Here is an 18,713-nt window from a genome sequence, read left to right as displayed (position 1 = left end):
ATCCTACGGGCTACCCCACTCGAGCCTGATGTGAAATGCTTATTAATTACCCCCGGTGAGGAGTCTCGAACACGAGACCTCCCCCATGGATCCCAAATCACATGGGTCACCCACCCCGAGTGTGTCCCCGCATCCCACAGGCTACCTCACTCGAGCCCGGTGTGAAAATGCCCATGCATTATTAATTGTTTGCAATATTCAATTTTTTTCAAGTGTGGATGGTTGGAATACATGTAGACTCTTTACATCCGTACATGCATGCATTAGATCAAACTTTTTCATCTCATTTTCTTTCTTTTATAATTTTTTCGGCTATTTTCTTGAATAAATAGTATCATTTTTAAATTTCAATTTTTTTTCTTGTAATTTGTTAAGGAGAATGATGATAAATGTTTAGGTTTTATGTGCATCAGTGGGATAGTAGCCATTGATTGCATGAATTTGGAGCTGATTTAGGGACACTTGAGTGGCCCCCAAATTAGCGGCACTATTCGCCCTTATTTAATTTATATTTCTAATTTGTATAATCGTATTTGTTTATATGTTTGTACTTTGGCAGATGAGGAGCTTGGTTCCTTTAAAGTAGTTTGGAGTTGTGGTGATTTGTGAGTTGTGGACTTGTGGTGACTTGTGTTGGCAGTAGAAAAAATGGCGGCCCAACCAGGAAGTGGGGATATCGGATGGCAACAATGTGAGGAGTAGGTGGGAATAGGCATTCCATGAAATGTAACTACTGTGTCAAAATAATAATTGGAGGAATCACATGAGTCAAACAACATTGGACATATCAAAAGAGGCAAGTCGTCGTGTGCACAAGCATACCAAAAGAGGTATTATGGATGGTGCAACAGAATTTGGAAGAGACGAAGTAGAAAAAAGTATCATGTAGAAGAAAAAGCACGATACTCTGGATGCGGCCCGACAAGAGGAGTTTGGTCCTAATTATAGGGCCTTGGTGGTGATGAGAATATTGAGCCCAGTGAAAATTCAGATTAGGAGATGGTGATGGTGAGGAGAGTGAGCATGCGCACCACTTGTGAACATGAACAACGCCGATGCATGTTTAGAAAGAGGGATACATGACATGGGCTGCAGTGGGAGTGAGAATGGGAGTGGAGCTAGGAGCCTAAGTGGAAGTGAGGCTAGAGGTGGGAGTGGGGGGAGGGTGGGAATGGGAGTCCAGGTATATTTGGTGGTCTACGGCAATATCCACGGGAGACTTTGCTTGCTCCCCTCGCGGCTGATGATGTGGATATGATGGAACCTAGGAGACCCTCATGTGATCCGATGCTATTTATGAAAGAGATGAGAAATCAAAGGAGGTTTAAACAAATGTGGGGTAAAAATGCAGTTGTAGCCAAGACATTCATACATGGCAACATAGCTTTAAATGTTGCCAACACCCCCTACTACCAAATGGTGATTGATGTAGCAGGCAAGCGAAGAAGTGAAGGCACCCACAGCTCATGAGATTAGGGGGAAATGGACAAATATAAAATATCAAGATGTGAAGGCATACATTGTTAGACACCTTTACACCCATGTGACAAACCAAATGATGCACTATTATGTGCGATGGTTGGACTGGCCAAACTAGACAAGCATGATCAATTTCGCAGTGTACTCCCACTTAGGAATGGCATTCCATAAATCAATTAATGCATCGGAGGCAATGAAAAATGTTGATTATATTTTTATCCATGTGGATAGGTAGTAGATGAGATTGGGAGCAAAACGTGGTGTAGATTGTGACTGATAATGAAATAATATACAAGCGGAAAAAATGTTGATGGAAAAGAGAAAAAAAAATTATATCAGTCACCAAATGCAGTACACTATATCAACCTAATTTTAGAAGATATTGGAAAGAAGAAGAATAAAGCAAAATGGGTTGAAAGGGCAAGGCAAGTGATGGCATTAATCTACAATCATAACAAAGTAGTCATCACAATGAGGAAGTTCACAAACGGAAGAAAACTACTTAGTCCTGCAGCAACTTGACTCACAACAAACTTTGTTACGTTTGAGAGTTTGTACGAGCATCGGGGAGAGTTGAGGGACATGTTCACTTCTTTGGAGTGGCGCAAAACATGGGTAGAAGACATCAAGGACACTAGTTGAAGTTGTATAGACTATGAGGAAAAACAAATATTAGAAAAAGGCAGTAAATATCCTAAAGGTGATGGAACCACTAATGAGTCTTTCGTCCAGTGGAATCCAACAAGATACCTACCATGGATTTCCTTTATGATGTCATGGAAAAAAGAAAAACTTGTTATTCATCATGATTGTAAAAATTATGTTGATTACTAGAAGATTGTCAAGAAATTGTTGGATGAATCAACTTCACAACGACCTTCATGCAGCAGGTAAAATCTCATTCCCATGCACGTTCATGCACTTGTTGTTATTAGTTATTATTAAATAATTTTATGGTGTAATCATTAAAGTATTTGTTTTCATTATTGTATTATAGGATACTATTTAAATCTACGATATTGTTATGCTAGATCATTTGTTGAGGATGAAGAGGTTCGTGTCGTGCTGGAAAACATGTAATGAGATTAGAGCTCGACTCATATTAGCAAATATGGGCGTTGAACGAAGTGAGTACATATCTTTAATTATTGGTCTTTAATTTCTTATTTTACTACTTAAAACAATATAAATTTTTTGGCTTACTGTAAATGATTGGAAATATATGGACTTCGCTAGGATAGCTTCTCTGATGCACTTGCACAAAGGGCAGTCTTTCAGACAACTCCAAATAAGAAACTGATGTTCTAATACTATTACAAAATCGTAGAAATTGTTTTGACGTAGAATAGTTCATAATATAAGGTTTTTTTCTATAAAACTTATTGGTGGATTCATTTTGGAGAAAGTGCAAAGGCTCTTAAGACAATTCCGGTTAGAGTTTTGAGCCAGACAACTAATTCCTCAAGCTATGAGAGGAACTAGGGATGTTTTGTACTCATCCATTCAAAGAATATGAATAAGTTGTAAGCCAGGACATTTGATCGGCTCATTTACAAGCACTATAATATGAAGCTAAGATAACGAAATGCAAAGCGTATGGCGAATCTAGTTGAAGATGGTAACTTCTGTCTAATGAACTTTCACAACATTTATGACGAAGACAACCCACTTCTACTCTGATTGGAATAAAAGGAGAAACTGGTAAAAGAGAATAATAAAGAAATCAAGGTGCATGACCCAGTGTTACGCACAAATCAACAAGACAGTCATGCAGTTGTCTTGGACCCTCTCTGGCTCCAAGATAGTGTTATAGAAGATTCGACCTAAGGAAATGTTAATAGCAGTGAAACCGCGACAGATAATGACGATGATGATGCTAATACACATGTTGGTCGGGCTTCTAGTGTTGCTGAGCACACAAGGGTATGGCCAACTACAGAGTTCAAGCCCGATGTTCGACGCCTAATGTTCATCGACTCTCCAAAAATCAGATTTATTAGTGTACAGAGTCACGACACAACTAGCCAGGGGAGGAGTATCATGGGGAGATTGACAGCAGTGGCAATTGAGGAGATGGAGCACAAGGACATCAGACGGCTTACGGATATAGATATGGATATGACCATGGACAATATGACGAGCCTGTTGAGGTAATTCTTATTGGACTAGTTATGGATATGATTCATATGGAGCAGGTCGACATGGGTGACCATAACGGTCGTTACTGCCCAGTAACGGTCAGGGCATAACGGTCGTAAAACAACTAGTTTTTTTTTTCCTTTTTAAGCTCTAATTTTTCACTTTTTTATACTTCTTTCTTCCAAACTCTTCCTAAATTATTCTATTGCAATTTTCGACCACCCTTAGCTTGAAATTAATGATAAAAACAACTTATATTAAGGATTTTCTTGATTCGAAGCTCCGTGGGCCATTTTCGAGAAATTTCTCAAAAATAGGTATTTATACTTTTTATTCTATGTGTTGTTGTTTTAATGGTAGAATATGATGTGTTAATTATAATAGAACATATTAATGTCCATTTAACAGATTATTATTGTGATTTTATATTTTTTTATAATTCTTTTCTATTTATGCACTATTTTCGACCCTTTTATTAAAAATTCAAAAAATCAATTTTTATTCAATGTGTTGTTGTTTTAATGGTAGAATACGATGTATTAATCAATTTTTCTTTAATGTGATATTGTTTTAATGTCCATTTAACAAATTATCATTATGGTTTTATATTTTTTTATAATTTTTTTCTATTTACGCACTATTTTTTATCCTTTTTTTAAATTCAAAAAATCAATTTTTATTTAATGTGATATTGTTTTAATGGTAGAATATGATGTATTAATCATAGTAGAACATATTAATGTCCATTTAACAGATTATTGTTGTGATTTTATATTTTTTTCTATTTACGTACTATTTTCGGCCCTTTTTTTTTAAATTCAAAAAATCAATTTTTATTTAATGCGTTGTTGTTTTAATGGTAGAATATGATGTATTAATCATAATAGAACATATTAATGTCCATTTAACAGATTATTGTTATGATTTTATATTTTTTCATAATTTTTTTCTATTTACGCACTATTTCGACCCTTTTTGTAAAATTTTGAAAAATCATTTTTTATTTAATGTGTTGTTGTTTTAATGGTAGAATATGATGTGTTAATCATAGTAGAACACATTAATATCTATTTAACATATTAGTGTTGTGATTTTATATTTTTTTTATTTTTTTCTATTTACACACTATTTTCGACCCTTTTTTAAAAAATTCGAAAAATCAATTTTTATTTAATGTGTTGCTGTTTTAATGGTAGAATATGACGTATTAATCATAGTAGAACATATTAATGTCCATTTAACAGATTATTGTTGTGATTTTATATTTTTTTTATATTTTTTTCTATTTACGCATTATTTTCGCCCCTTTTTTTTAATTCAAAAAATCAATTTTTATTTAATGTGTTGTTGTTTTAATGGTAGATAGAATATGATGTGTTAATCATAGTAGAACATATTAATGTCCATTTAACATATTATTGTTGTGATTTTATATTTTTTTCTATTTACACAAAGGTGTTTTGTAACGGTTTTTTTAATTCGAAAAATCATTTTTTATTTAATGTGTTGTCGTTTTAATGGTAGAATATGATGTGTTAATCATGGTAAAACATATTAATGTCCATTGAACAGATTATTGTTGTGATTTTATATTTTTTTTTATTTACGCACTATTTTCAACCATTTTTTTTAATTCAAAAAATCATTTCTTATTCAATTTGTTGTTGCTTTAATGGTAGAATATGATGTGTTAATCATAGTAGAACATATTAATGTCCATTTAACAGATTATTGTTGTGATTTTATATTTTTTAATATTCTTTTCTATTTTCAAATTAGTGACTTTATGTTTATATTTTCTTATATTGGACAGGTTTTGGAGCTTCTTAGGGTTTAGAACATTAAATCATCTTTATGGATTAGATTCTGAAGTTCAAACTTTCTGTTATTAATCTATTTACATTAAGTTTTCGAGATTTAAATTAATTCATTCATTCTCCTATAAAAAGTAAAAACTGTATATAAATTAAGAATAACGAGTAAACTCACAATCTCACATAAACATAGGTCATATCTAATCTACCTAAGGAAATGTCTGGGTCTGACCAACAAGGAGGATATTGGATGGCAACATCGTCAATAAAGGTGGGCATCGAGCCAAGTTGAGTCGAGGTGGGCCAAGCTCGGCTCGCTTGTCCATGTTGTACTCGAGTTCGAGCTCGAGCTCAACATTGAAGCTTGGCTTGTTTGCCAAAGCTGTCGAGTCGAGTTCGAGTTCGAGTTCGAGTTCGAGTCGAGCTAATGGTTCGAGTCGAGTCAAGTCGAGTTTACCTCGAGTCGAGCTCGAGCTCCAGAGAAATTTTCCGATGACTGTCAAAGGTTCAACAGGGATTTCTGACAACTGTCAAAGGCTTAAAAACCAGATCCGGTAACTATTGATGGTTCCAAATGTATTTCTGGTGACTGTTGGAGACTCTAGAGACAGATCTGACAACTGTAAATGGTCCTAAATGAATTTCTGGCAGCTACTGAGGCCCATAAGGGTTTCTAGCGAGTGTTGTAGGTCCACAAGACAAATCCGACAACTGTCAAGGGCCTGAAAGACTAGATCTGGTCCTTGAATGCTAGATCCGATAGATATCTTTGTTGATAACATCAATATGTACTGTTGCTCTTCCATCTCTAAATCCAGTGGGCTGTTACACTTAAGGGAATGGTTAAGGGTCATAAAAGCTCATAGAACCATTTGTTAATGATGATGGGTGCATGATTATTCGACTTTCACCAGCGTAAAGGGTTCTGTAAAGCGGCAGAGAGGAAAGGTAGTCCCTCAAAACAAAAAAGAAACAGAAGAAGAAGAAGATGAAGAAGAGGAAACAAATCTGGGCACTCACCTTGCCGGGATTGGGCGCGGGCGCTCTGATTCCCTCGGCAAGATCGGGTGGTGGTAGTGGTCCAGTGGAGACGTGCGGGTAGTCGTAGGTGGTGGTGGTGGTGGTCCCGGTGGATTGTTGTTGCTCGTCGGGTGGGCGTGTGGCAGGCAGCGGCTGGGTGGGGACCGTGGGGTAGAGAGAGAAGAAAGGGAAAGGCAGAAAGGGAAAAGGGGCGTGCGGACTGCGGGTAGGGTTTTAAGTATATATATAATATATTTAAATTAATATAGTTATTTCTAAACGAGCCAAGTCGAGCTCGAGTTCAAGTTTCGAGTCGAGTTCGAGTTTGAGTCGAGTTAAAATGCCCCCTAGTCGAACTCGGCTCGAACTCAACTCGAGCTAGAAGAAATGAGCTTGACTCGGCCCGACTCAGCCATTCAAGCTGAGTCAATCCGAGTCGAGTCAAGGGAGCTATTCGAGCTAGCTCAACTCGTGAACAGCCCTAATTGTCAAGGAGTTGGTGGTATTAGGCACCAAATGAAGTGCAACTATTGTGATAGACTAGTAACTAGTGGAATTACGCGTCTCAAACAAAATTTGATACATCGAAAGGGTCAAGTTGCGGGATGTACTAGAGTACCGAAAGAGATAATGATTTTAATGTAAGTCAGTCAGGATAAGTCGAAGGGTAAACGTGTTGCTGGACAAAAGAAGAAAGATGAGATTTTGGATGCGGCCCGACAGGAGGTGTTTGGTCCTGAATATATGGGCGTTCGTGATGAAGATATTATTGATTTTGACGAAGATTCAAATCGGGAATTAACTATGACTAGGAGAGAGCTTACATCTAGCTCGTGAAGAGGTAGAACGTCGCCACATGTTTGGCGCAAGTGGGTCAATACGTGATACAGGTGGGGCAATGGGAGTGGGAGTGCAGCTAGGAGTGCAACTGCTTCTGCGGGTGGAGATGAGGGGGTAGGTTTGGTGGGTTATGACGTATGTTTAGAAGCTGACGAGAGACATCTTCACTTGATGCCCTTATACATTTCAATGAAGAAGTAAATGAGCCTAGGAGACCCTCTATTGATCCAATCCTGTTTAGGAAAGAATCAGCTAAACAAAAGAAGATAAAACAAATGTGGAGTAGAACTTCCGTTGAAAAGCTAGTTAGGGCAGTAGCAAAGTTATTTATACATGCCAACATACCTCCTAACGCGGCCGATTCTCCATATTAGCAGGTGGTAATTGATGCAGCAGCAGAAGCAGGTGAAGGAATTAAAGCTCCCACGGCTAGGGATATTAGGAGGAAATGGACAAATGCAGAGTATGCGAATGTGAAAGCATACATGGCTACCTTTAAACCTGTATGGCAGGCCAAATGATGCACGATCATGTGCGATAGTTGGACTGGCCCAACCAAACGCTGCATGATCAACTTCAAGGTGTATTACCACTTGAGAACTATATACCACAAGTCAATTGATGCCTCAGCCATAATAAAAAATTCTAATTATATTACTGGACTAATGGATAAAGTTGTGGATGAGATTGGAGAGGAGAATGTAGTGCAGATTGTGACAGATAATGAAGCATCATATAAGCTTGCAGGATATAAGTAGATGAAAAAGAAACCACATTTTTTGGTCACCATGTGCTGCCCATTTTATTGATCTTATATTGGAAGATATTGGGAAGAAGAAGAATGGTAAGGAAATGGTCGAAAGGGCAAGAGAAGTGACAACGTTTATTTACAACCATAATCAAGTAGTCGCAATAATGAGGAAGTTCACGAAAGGACGAGAGTTGTTGAGGCTTTTGGCAACTAGATTCGCAACAAACTTTATAGCATTAGAGAGTTTATACCGGCATAAGGGAGAGTTGAGTGAGATGTTCGCTTCCCGAGATTGGCTCAACACAAAACATGGGCAGAAGACATCAGGGACATCGGTTGAAGTTGTGAACACCATACGGGACAATAAATATTGGAAGAGGGTCAAGTCGATCATAAAGGTGATGGAGTCACTAATGAGGGTACTCCGTCTTGTTGAAACCGACGAAGCACCTACCATGGGCTTCCTATACGATGCCATGGATAAGGCAAAGTTGGCAATTCAACGTGATTGTAGAAGTTGGAAGTCTTATTAGAAAATAATCGATAAAAGATGGACAAGACAACTCCATCACAATCTTAATGCAGCAGGTTACTACCTAAATCCTAGGTACAGATATGCCCAATCATTTGTTGCAGATAATGAAGTTCGTGTCGGGCTAAAGAATGTGATAAAGATATTAGAGTTTGACTTAATGCAAATAAAGGCGTTGAATGAATTAGATACATTTGGAAATCTCCTAGGTAGCTTTGGAGATGCACTTGCACAGTATGCAATATCTAGGTTGCAACCGGCCAAATGGTGGATGAATTTCGGAGAGAGTACAAAGACTCTCCAAAAAATTGCAGTAAAAGTTTTAAGCCAGACAACATCTTCTTCTAATTGCGAAAGGAATTGGAGTTATTTTGCACTTATTCATTCAAAGAATAGGAATAGATTGCAGACTAGGACGTTGGATAGACTTGTCTTCATACACTACAATATGAAGCTAAGAATGCGACGACATCATAGGAGCATTATTGCTGCCAATCACACAGACTACTGTCCAATAAACTTGGACAATATTTGTGATGAGAACGACCCGCTTCTACCTTAGTTGGAAACAAGGGAAAAGCAAATTGAAGAGGATAATAAAGAATCGGAAATTGATGACCCACTAATACGCACAGCGCAACAAGAGAGTCGTGCAGCTGTGTTGGACCCAGAAAGATGGGCAACTTTTATGCCAAGTACGGCTCAAGATCAACAGAAAAGTACGAGCATTGGTAGCGTGACCGTGTCGGATGATGGTGATGATGACGCCCCTGCCCTTGGTGCTGGCACTTCTAGTGTTGCTCAGCACACCATACAATCTTCTACAAATCGCGATGCCGATGAACATCGATAAGGTAGTACACGAGGTTGGATTTATAAGTGTACTGAGTCACGATATAGCCAGCAGGAGGGTAGGTCTAGTGGTGCACCGGGTCCGGGAGGTCTAGAACATCAGCAGGCTCATGGTCCTGGTTATTATGATGGATATTCTTATGGCCAATTGGATTATGATTATAGTTATACTGAGCTTGTTCCATCACATTCATGTTGGAGTAGTCCTCTCAATCCATATTCATATGATTATAGATATCCAGATCCAAATCCAAGTTACTCATCACAGACAAACTCTCAATCTCAAGATTCGCAACAAGCTAAGTACAGGCACCAGTAAGGCTATTCGACGGGCACTAGTGAATATCCTTACTCGAGGTTGGAGTCGTTGCCTAATCAGGATCAGTCATCCTCCGGTTTCGTTGATCTAGTATTTCCTTCTGGCACTGGATATTATGTATTTGCAGCACCTCCACCCATTGGATAGCCTCAGCCTGATGCCGACAATGACGATGATGATGATATGGAGGTCGAGCAACCACAAAAAAGCAGATTTTCATTTTGGTGGTGACTTGTGAATTTTATTACGGTAATTGTAAGTATATATTTGTATTAAGGTAAGTATTTGCAGCAGTATTATTGCAAGCACACACTTGACACTGCTGAACTTGTATTTAAAATACCTCCCCTAAAAACCAATCAAGTAATCCTTAATCAAGTTGCAGGGGAGTATATCAGACACTACTATTTTTTTTTTTTAATATTCTTGACTTGAGGATGACAGGTTACAAGACATGAATCACAGTCACAGCCACAGGAACAAGATAGGAGGAAAAGTCTCTGACATATTGAAGAATGAAGACTTTAAAATAGAATGAACATTGTAATTTATGCAAGTCTGGACTCACTCGAGTATAGAGTCATAGACTCTAGAGTAGAGACCTCACTCCTCCTCAGGAATGTTAAATTGTTAGTAACTTAATATAGAATAAATTATGAAAAATAATTTCAAACACCTACACATGTAAGATATTTTGATATTACATTCATTCTAATTTATCTATCATTGATAGTAGATAGTTAGAAAATTAAATATATGAGTTTTGCAGTCAAATCCAGGTTGTTGGGTTCATAAATTTATCAGACAGTCCGATACAACTTCTCACCAAAGAGTGGACCATTACACTACCATAAACATGTTCCGAATTATAAATGAATGCATATCTGGAATACTTAGAATATTCCGGATTTAATCCATATTTTTTTGGCAAAAAAAAAAAAAAATGCACCGTTACGGGCCGTTACGCCCCCGTATCCGTATAGGTAACAGTGGGCACCGTTATGCCCACCAATACCGATACCGAACACCTTAGTACCAACAATTATGGTGATGGCCATGACTATGGTCTACGTCTAGCACTGATGGAAATTCTTACTAAGGTTTGACATAGTCAATCTAAGCTTATCAAGTTAGTAAAATCATCAAACAGGTCAAGACAAATATTCTTACCCAGGAATGGACCATTACACCATCGTAAACATGTTCAAAACCAAAAAAAAAAAAGATATTTGGAATCCTCTCAATATTTGGGATTTTTTCCTTTTTCTATTTTTTCCTTTAAAAATGTTTCAACCGTTATGGGGTTATAACAGCCATTACACCCCCCCATAACAGCCATAACGACCTGTAACAATTTTACGGTTGGCCGTTACCACTATCGTTACGGGATACCTTGGTCCATACAACATATTAAACACAACCTTTAGTAGACAGCATGATCTCCATAAAATTGAGCTTCCAACTGTGGCATTATAGGCAAGTACAACTGAATCAAAGTTTGACTCAACAAAGTTTTACTCCATGTCTAGAATTTTGAAATTTGGAGGCATGAGGAGAAAACTTTTATTGAAGAAAAATGTCTAATGAGCAAGAGGGAGCAAAAGTCAATGGAATGAACTTTAAATTGTAGAAAAGAAACCATGAAACTAATTTTATCAACCTGAAGAAAAGTAGTGACATTTTCAAAAGCAGGGTAAATGGGTAATGGAAGTGCAAGATTACCTCTCTTCCATGCAACAAAGTCCAGCACTCAGTCTGTAGTTTCCAGACTCCTCACCCAACACAACAGAATAAGCGCTCACAGCAGGCTTCCCCATGAGAATGGAAACACAAAGGTTATCATCCTTTTTCATTTATTTCAGTCCCCTATCTCAACACTATCTGCCTACCTAAAAACTTTCTGCACCTTGCATTCAAAGACTCCATTCATGAACAGAGAGACCAAACTGGTCTCTATATCTACATCTATGAATTGCTTGCCTTCAATACTACATTCCACAAATACATATGTCACTGATATTCTGGTGATATAGGACAATTAACCACTTGCTCTAAAAGCTCGAACTGTTAGAGTATGGCGAATTAATCCCTTTATCTCATAGCCCAGGCCCCACATCTCATGGGTTAGGACCTCGGCCGAACCCCCTTCGTGGGCCCCAAATCACATGGGCCGCCCACCCCGAGTGTGTCCCCGCATCCCACGAGCTACCCCACTCGAGCCCGGTGTGAAATGCACATTAATCACCCCTGATAAGGAGTCTTGAACACCAGACCTCCCTATTCTTCCTTTATTTTCAAATGTCTCCATTGAAACGGGTCCACCTTAATCACCCCCAGTGTGAAAATGCCCCTGCATTAATCACCCCCGGTGAGGAGTCTCGAACACAAGACCTCCCGCTCTGATACCAATTTGATGTAGGACAATTAACCACTTGCTCTAAAAGCTCGAACTGTTAGAGTATGGCGAATTAATCCCTTTATCTCATAGCCCAGGCCCCACATCTCATGGGTTAGGACATCGGCCGAACCCCCTTCGTGGGCCCCAAATCACATGGGCCGCCCACCCCGAGTGTGTTCCCGCATCCCACGAGCTACCCCACTCGAGCCCGGTGTGAAATGCACATTAATCACCCCTGGTAAGGAGTCTTGAACACCAGACCTCCCCCATGGGCCCCAAATCGCATGGGTCACCCACCTCAAGTGTGCCCCTGCATCCAACAACGACCCCACTCGAGCCCAGTGTGAAAATGCCCCTGCATTAATCACCCCCGGTGAGGAGTCTCGAACACGAGACCTCCCGCTCTGATACCAATTTGATGTAGGACAATTAACCACTTGCTCTAAAAGCTCGAACTGTTAGAGTATGGCGAATTAATCCCTTTATCTCATAGCCCAGGCCCCACATCTCATGGGTTAAGACCTCGGCCGAACCCCCTTCGTGAGCCCCAAATCACATGGGCCGCCCACCCCGAGTGTGTCCCCGCATCCCACGAGCTACCCCACTCGAGCCCGGTGTGAAATGCACATTAATCACCCCTGGTAAGGAGTCTTGAACACGAGACCTCCCCCGTGGGCCCCAAATCGCATGGGTCACCCACCTCGAGTGTGCCCCTGCATCCAACAGGCGACCCCACTTGAGCCTAGTGTGAAAATGGCCCTGCATTATCCGGCCAACAAAGGTGAGCATGAATGTCAAAAATGGTTATTCGCTTCCATAAATGCTAAGAAACCATGATAATCTAAATGACATCTGTCTCGAAAGTTTCATCAGGGGAATGCCATAAGCAAATTCCATCAAGTAACAACTCTGTGAACACACAGACATCACAGCATACAACCAAGTAGAGAAATATTTTATTGAATATGATTTAATCAAATAGCATGTGAACACTAGAAGGTCAAATCTAAGGCCCCAAAACCCCAAAATGCGCAACATGATAAATCAAGTCAATGGATGGACTTATTCCTGTTTGCAAGAACTTTTCTAAAAGACTTTCAGAGAGATTTCTAATGCCAATTATGCCATATATATTGAGATCAATAGAAGCAAACATAGAAGATACTGACTGAAAGAACAGTAGCTTGTGGACATACAGAGAGGATTTCCAAGTCAAAGTTGGCCCTTTCAAGCTCCAATGCCTTCAACTGCAGTGTCTGCTCAACAATACCATTATGAGCCTTCGCCTTGCTCATATCCTTAGACTCACGCCTCCTATCAGCGATTGATTCACGCCTCTTATCAGCAAGTGAATCGCGCTTGCAAATATCACGTTCAAGAAGAGTCCTTTGACCATGCAAATGCTTTATTTCCCGTTCAGCATATGCTTTTTCACTCTGGACAGGTAAGGATTCGCACCATAAGTGACCAGAAACAAATTATAAGATGTCAAACAAGGAAGCCACTGCGAATTTTTTATTTTTTTTTTAAATGATAATGAAGAAAGAGATCACAAAACCTCGAGTTTGATTTTGTCCTGAATTGCATTCTTGAGCTTGAATTCTGTGTCTTTCAACTTCAGTTTGGTTTTCTCAAGATCTTTTCTCAAAGTTTCCTTTTCCTTCACCAATGAAGAAGATGACAAGCACAAAATTTCCTTCTGTAGACTTTGAATTTGAGATAGGAGGTCATCTTTCTCCAAGTCTTGCTGCTGGTGTAGCTCCTACCGGGGAAAAAAAAAATCTCAAAATAGGACTACTTCTAAAGACATGCAAGACAATTGATTGTGAAGTAACATACCATCAAAACCTTCTCAGAGTTCTGTAAATCCAATTTAAGCTCCTCTATCTGTTTATGTTGCTCAACAGACTGATTGTACAACTTGGACTATAATTAAAGATACTGTCAGGGGAAGTTTCTGAAACATTAAGTGATTATAAACCCAGCTAGGTTAAGATTTATCACTAAACTCACCTTATCTCTCTCAAGTTCTGCAACATTCTCTTTCATACATCGGTGTATCTTCTCATGGCTGCTGATGATGGACTTTAGCTGCAAGGTATTTTGGCATGAAAATGACTTCAGCTCCTGCAAACAAAAGAATGGCAATCGCATAAACAGGGTGCAGATGGAAAACTGAAGAATTTAAGCTATGGATTGTAAACATACACCCCTGTAAATGTGTATGTAGAACAATCTTATTATTAAGAGGGGGGGAAACTACTAACAAGGGCAGAGATTGCCCAATAAATAGTGCTTCACTATTCACCCTCCTCCAGCAAGAAGATTAACCAGCCACATTGGCCTCATGAAAGATGTGAAAATAATGAATTAGAAACATCCAAAATTTCATCGATGATAGAAGCTAAGAGTCATTTGGTGCTAGCCATAAACATATATCAAAGGGCCTAACACTGCTGACAAGCGATTTACATATAGTCATGAAGACAGCCATGTTGGATTCATCTTGACAATCACCGCATAAGTCATTTCAGTTTGGTGCCAAAACCAGCACAAATTAAGATTTTCACCGAAATAGAACCATAGGTCACCAGATATCCTGTGAAAATACAACAAGAAAATGCACAATGAGAAAGTATATAGCCAACACACTTCTGCCTAGAGGGAAGAGCGTGTTAGAGACATTCAACGGTCCACATGCTTTCTCCCTCTCAGAAATTAGAGTCATTGAAACAAAATTCTCAAGGGCTTAAGAAAACCCTCCAAACTAACTTCTCCAAGGATTTAGCAGACTCAGCTAGGTTGCCTACAACTAGTTCGCCATATTTATCCTGTACCAGATAAACAGTTTGAGGTGTAGTGCTCCATATTTTCCGAAAGCTTTCAATCAAATAATTTGAAGAGGCTTGCAACTAATTTTTTGGAGATTCGGAGCACTAGTAATCATGCCTATTCTATGGGATCTGACTTCCTGGGTGAAGAAATCATTAGTCTCCAATCAGAAAATTCACTAATTTCTAGTATGCTACTCAACTTACTCTTGACAACTGTGACATACAAAAGAAAAAAAAAATTTATTTGCCAAAAGTTCAGTTGACTTTTTTGGCATGTTTTCTTCAATTTTTCATTGAGTGACACTTGTTTCTCTGTGGCATTGATGTTTGGACTTTGAACCTTGAAGCCACCTAACATAGCAAGTATGCCGTGCCTTTAGGTGTGTTTAATCATGTTGTAGTTCAAATCCTGGCTTATGGAGTTGTACACCAGGTATTTGACCAGTGCACGTTCTTAGTATTCGTACATTACCTCAGGTACTCTTAGCACCATCATGCTTGTAGTTTCCCATTACCTACCCACACATGGCAAGGTACTTTAGTGACATACGGGGCAGAGGAAAATCCCTTACCTAAAGTCCAGGACTTCTCCATGACACATGTGATTCAGTCACATGTAGGGATGTCATCAGGCTGGGCTTGGGTTAGCTTCAGCCAGGATTTTGAACTGTTCGGGCAGGACCCTGTTCAAAATTCTGATTTTGCTTGGTCTGGGGGTAGTAGTGACAAAGCAAGTTTGGGACTAGTTTAGGAACTTTCGATATGCATATTGTTTATGCATAATCCCAACTTCTGCAAGCCAAACACATTCAGTAGTAACAGGACTTCAGAAACTTTCCACTTTTTTGGTTTGCATATTCTGTATTTTTGTAACATACTTTATTGCTGATCAAGGAAATGAAAAAAAAAAAGAAGAAGAAGAAAAATAAATGATGAGTACCAGAGATGCAGAATATAAGTTAACACCCACATGAAAAGCAGGATCCACAAAAATTAAAATCATATTAATAATATAATTGCATACTGTTACAAATGTTAAAATAACCAGACAGATATTTGCAGTGTACATTACCAGGAATACATTTGATATGAGAGAAAAGCTCTGAAATAGATCGTCCACAACTGAAGAAATACTGTCCGCAGTGTTTCTTGAGCGTTGAACTTCCAACAATGCATCTTGGATTTCCATCGACAATTCGATCAAGGAGTCAACTTTGACCTCCTAACACATGTTGGCAAAAGAAAATTTCATTTTTGAAGGAAAATGAAACATACCATAAGACTTTACAAAAAAAAAAAGGATGGAAAGTACATTAACTGCTCCCAGAATTAAACCATTTGTAGGTTCAACAACTTTTGGTTTAAAATGACAATAATGAATAGAGCAAATGAATGGTAATGTAGAGTCAGCTTGGAAATATGACAGAGGATGGAAGATGTTAGAGAGTAAATGAAGATACACACCTCAAGCGTGCCAATTGAAGCCACTGAACTAAGTTGTTCACAAGCCACTCTAGCCTCCTCACGTGCATCTAGAAGCTTTTCATGTAGCTAGGGTAACAAGAAAAAAAAAAGTAAAGAATAGAAGAACATAAGCTAATTAAACAGCTAGAAGGAGAATAGTGAAGGATCAAATGCCAACAAAAAATCCAAAATTAGATACACAAATGGAATAATATCAAGAGTTCCTTTTTTGTTTTTGTTTTTGTTTTCTTTTTTTCTTTTTTCTTTTTTTTTTGTGTGTGTGTGTGGGTGTATAAGATTATAAATGCTCTCTATTTTCAAAATTGCAAATATTGTCTTCTTTCTCTCTTCCTCTTCTTTGGCAAGGAGGTTCTGCAATAGTCATTCATTTACAGTTATTGTACCTATAAAGTGAAAGCAAGCATATAAGATTGGTGTTTCAAAATTATCAAATACTAGAAATATAATTTACAAACATTGAATATTAGGGACCATGCTGCATGACAATTATGGAAAACATAAAAGTAAGATCAACTTAAGCATATAGAGCAAGAAAATTGCTAATGGAAAAGTATAGAATCTGAAGGTGCAAAATCATTGTATGATCATTGGCTAATTATTGCATAATCATTGGCCTGGTGGAAGAGCCAAGTCACACTGTAAGTAATACGAATCATGATTACCTCTTCACATTTTTCTCTAGCAGACGTACTTTGTTCAGTTGCCAATTCAACAACGCTATCCAGGTTTCCTTGGATGGAAGACTTTTCCATCTCTAGTTTTTTAATCTGCTTTAAGTCAAACAAACAAATGAAGCCAAATAATGCAAGTTCAAGAAAGGGAAAAAGTTTCATGTGTGAACAGTAAATGACCTGATCCTGTAGTTGTTTGATCACTAGAATTGCCTCAGACTCTCTCAAACTTAAGCTTTTACCTCCACGTGGTACACATTCACTTAGCTGACACAGGGAAGAACTATCGGTTGTCCAATATGAACAGCATTCTGCCTCAGCTAACCTTTTTGTTAAGCATTCGATTTCCATATCCCTCTCTGTCCTCTACAGAGTAAATCTTAAACCAATCAATAGAATACAAAAGTACTATAAAAGAAAGAACAAGAAGAGAGATTTGAGGGGGGGGGGGGTGGGACGGAGACACAAACCTGGGTTTCAAGTTGAAAAAACAAATCTTCGTATGCGTCCTGCAATTCTACTAACTCGTTGTTTTCCTGTCAAGAAAAATAGATTTTCATGTGCTGAAACTTCCACTGAAAAGAACAGGAAGTTACATAGGTACAAACTACAAACCACAAGTGAGCTTTTTTTCTTGAGAGGAACTTTGCGCCTGTTAGTGACATGCAACAATGCATCTGGATCGGGAAGAATACAGTTGTCCCATGAATCATTATTGCCATAATTAACTGATGAACGGCTAGTGTTATCACCAGTGCTAACATCACTTTCATGAACGAGTTCTTCGAAAGGAATAGGCAAGCCCATATCTCGCTCTGCTCTAACAGGCTCTTTGATGGGAGGCTTTGATTTAGCAATCGTAGCCACCTAAAATGCCGAGACCCACATTAGTTCACTTCCTTTCGCTACTAAATTCATCATATGGAAAGAAGACCTATAACCTCATGTAATGCAATAGTATACTGATGTCAAATATTCAAGGCATTTATTTATTATTAACTACTACACTATCTCAATAGAATTTAAATAAATAAATAAATAAATAAAAAACACATCTGAAAGTACCTGCACAATTCAGGATCCATGTATAAACAGTAGTAATTTTAAGTATTAAAAAATTTCAAAAGAAAAGGAATGAAAACGTGCAGCAAAAACTATCACTAAGCTCAAGAGAGTCCACTAGACTCTGTAATCATTACATAAGTTATGAAGCCAATCTGGCATTATAGAAGCATACACTATAAGGGCTCGTTACAGTTGCTTCTAACAAGTACATAAATAATTCACAACAGACAATTCTCTGGAATTATTTACCAGGAATTGATCGTGCGGAAAAAAAATGGTAAGCATCTAATACAACTCCTTAAAGAAAATTGCATCCTTTCACTTTCCTTCAGTTTACTATTTTCTCCAACCCTTGCAAAATACATAAATGCCCTTCTAAAAATCCTCCCTCTTTAATATCTTAAGGGCATTTAAGTTATTTTCTTATTTTTCCTCTTTTTTCTATTTTTCTATTTTCTTCAACCCCTACAAAATTACATGAATGCCCTACAAAGATCCTCCCTTTTAATATCAT

General features: G+C 38.3%; 1 protein-coding gene across 4 annotated transcripts in view; it reads right to left on the bottom strand.

Annotated features, from left to right (window-relative positions):
- The window catches only part of LOC131256949 (kinesin-like protein KIN-7O), a 57,491-nt gene that overhangs the window by 22,291 nt on the left and 16,487 nt on the right, over window positions 1-18,713 (bottom strand). For all 4 annotated transcript variants that reach the window (XR_009177027.1, XM_058258070.1, XM_058258069.1 and 1 more), the window contains exons 15-24: window positions 17,750-18,001; window positions 17,605-17,670; window positions 17,315-17,500; window positions 17,126-17,230; window positions 16,443-16,529; window positions 16,051-16,200; window positions 14,158-14,271; window positions 13,984-14,070; window positions 13,703-13,906; window positions 13,341-13,580 (exon numbers count right to left, since the gene is read on the bottom strand). Coding sequence is in view for 3 of the 4 variants with exons in the window: in XM_058258070.1 (XP_058114053.1) it covers window positions 13,341-13,580; window positions 13,703-13,906; window positions 13,984-14,070; window positions 14,158-14,271; window positions 16,051-16,200; window positions 16,443-16,529; window positions 17,126-17,230; window positions 17,315-17,500; window positions 17,605-17,670; window positions 17,750-18,001 (1,491 nt within the window). In the remaining variant the exon portion in view is untranslated. The remainder of the gene's footprint in view (window positions 1-13,340; window positions 13,581-13,702; window positions 13,907-13,983; window positions 14,071-14,157; window positions 14,272-16,050; window positions 16,201-16,442; window positions 16,530-17,125; window positions 17,231-17,314; window positions 17,501-17,604; window positions 17,671-17,749; window positions 18,002-18,713) is intronic.

This window comes from Magnolia sinica, chromosome 9 (genome assembly GCF_029962835.1).
Source record: "Magnolia sinica isolate HGM2019 chromosome 9, MsV1, whole genome shotgun sequence".
NCBI classification, from domain to species: domain Eukaryota; kingdom Viridiplantae; phylum Streptophyta; class Magnoliopsida; order Magnoliales; family Magnoliaceae; genus Magnolia; species Magnolia sinica.
This window is presented reverse-complemented; position numbering and strand designations above follow the sequence as displayed.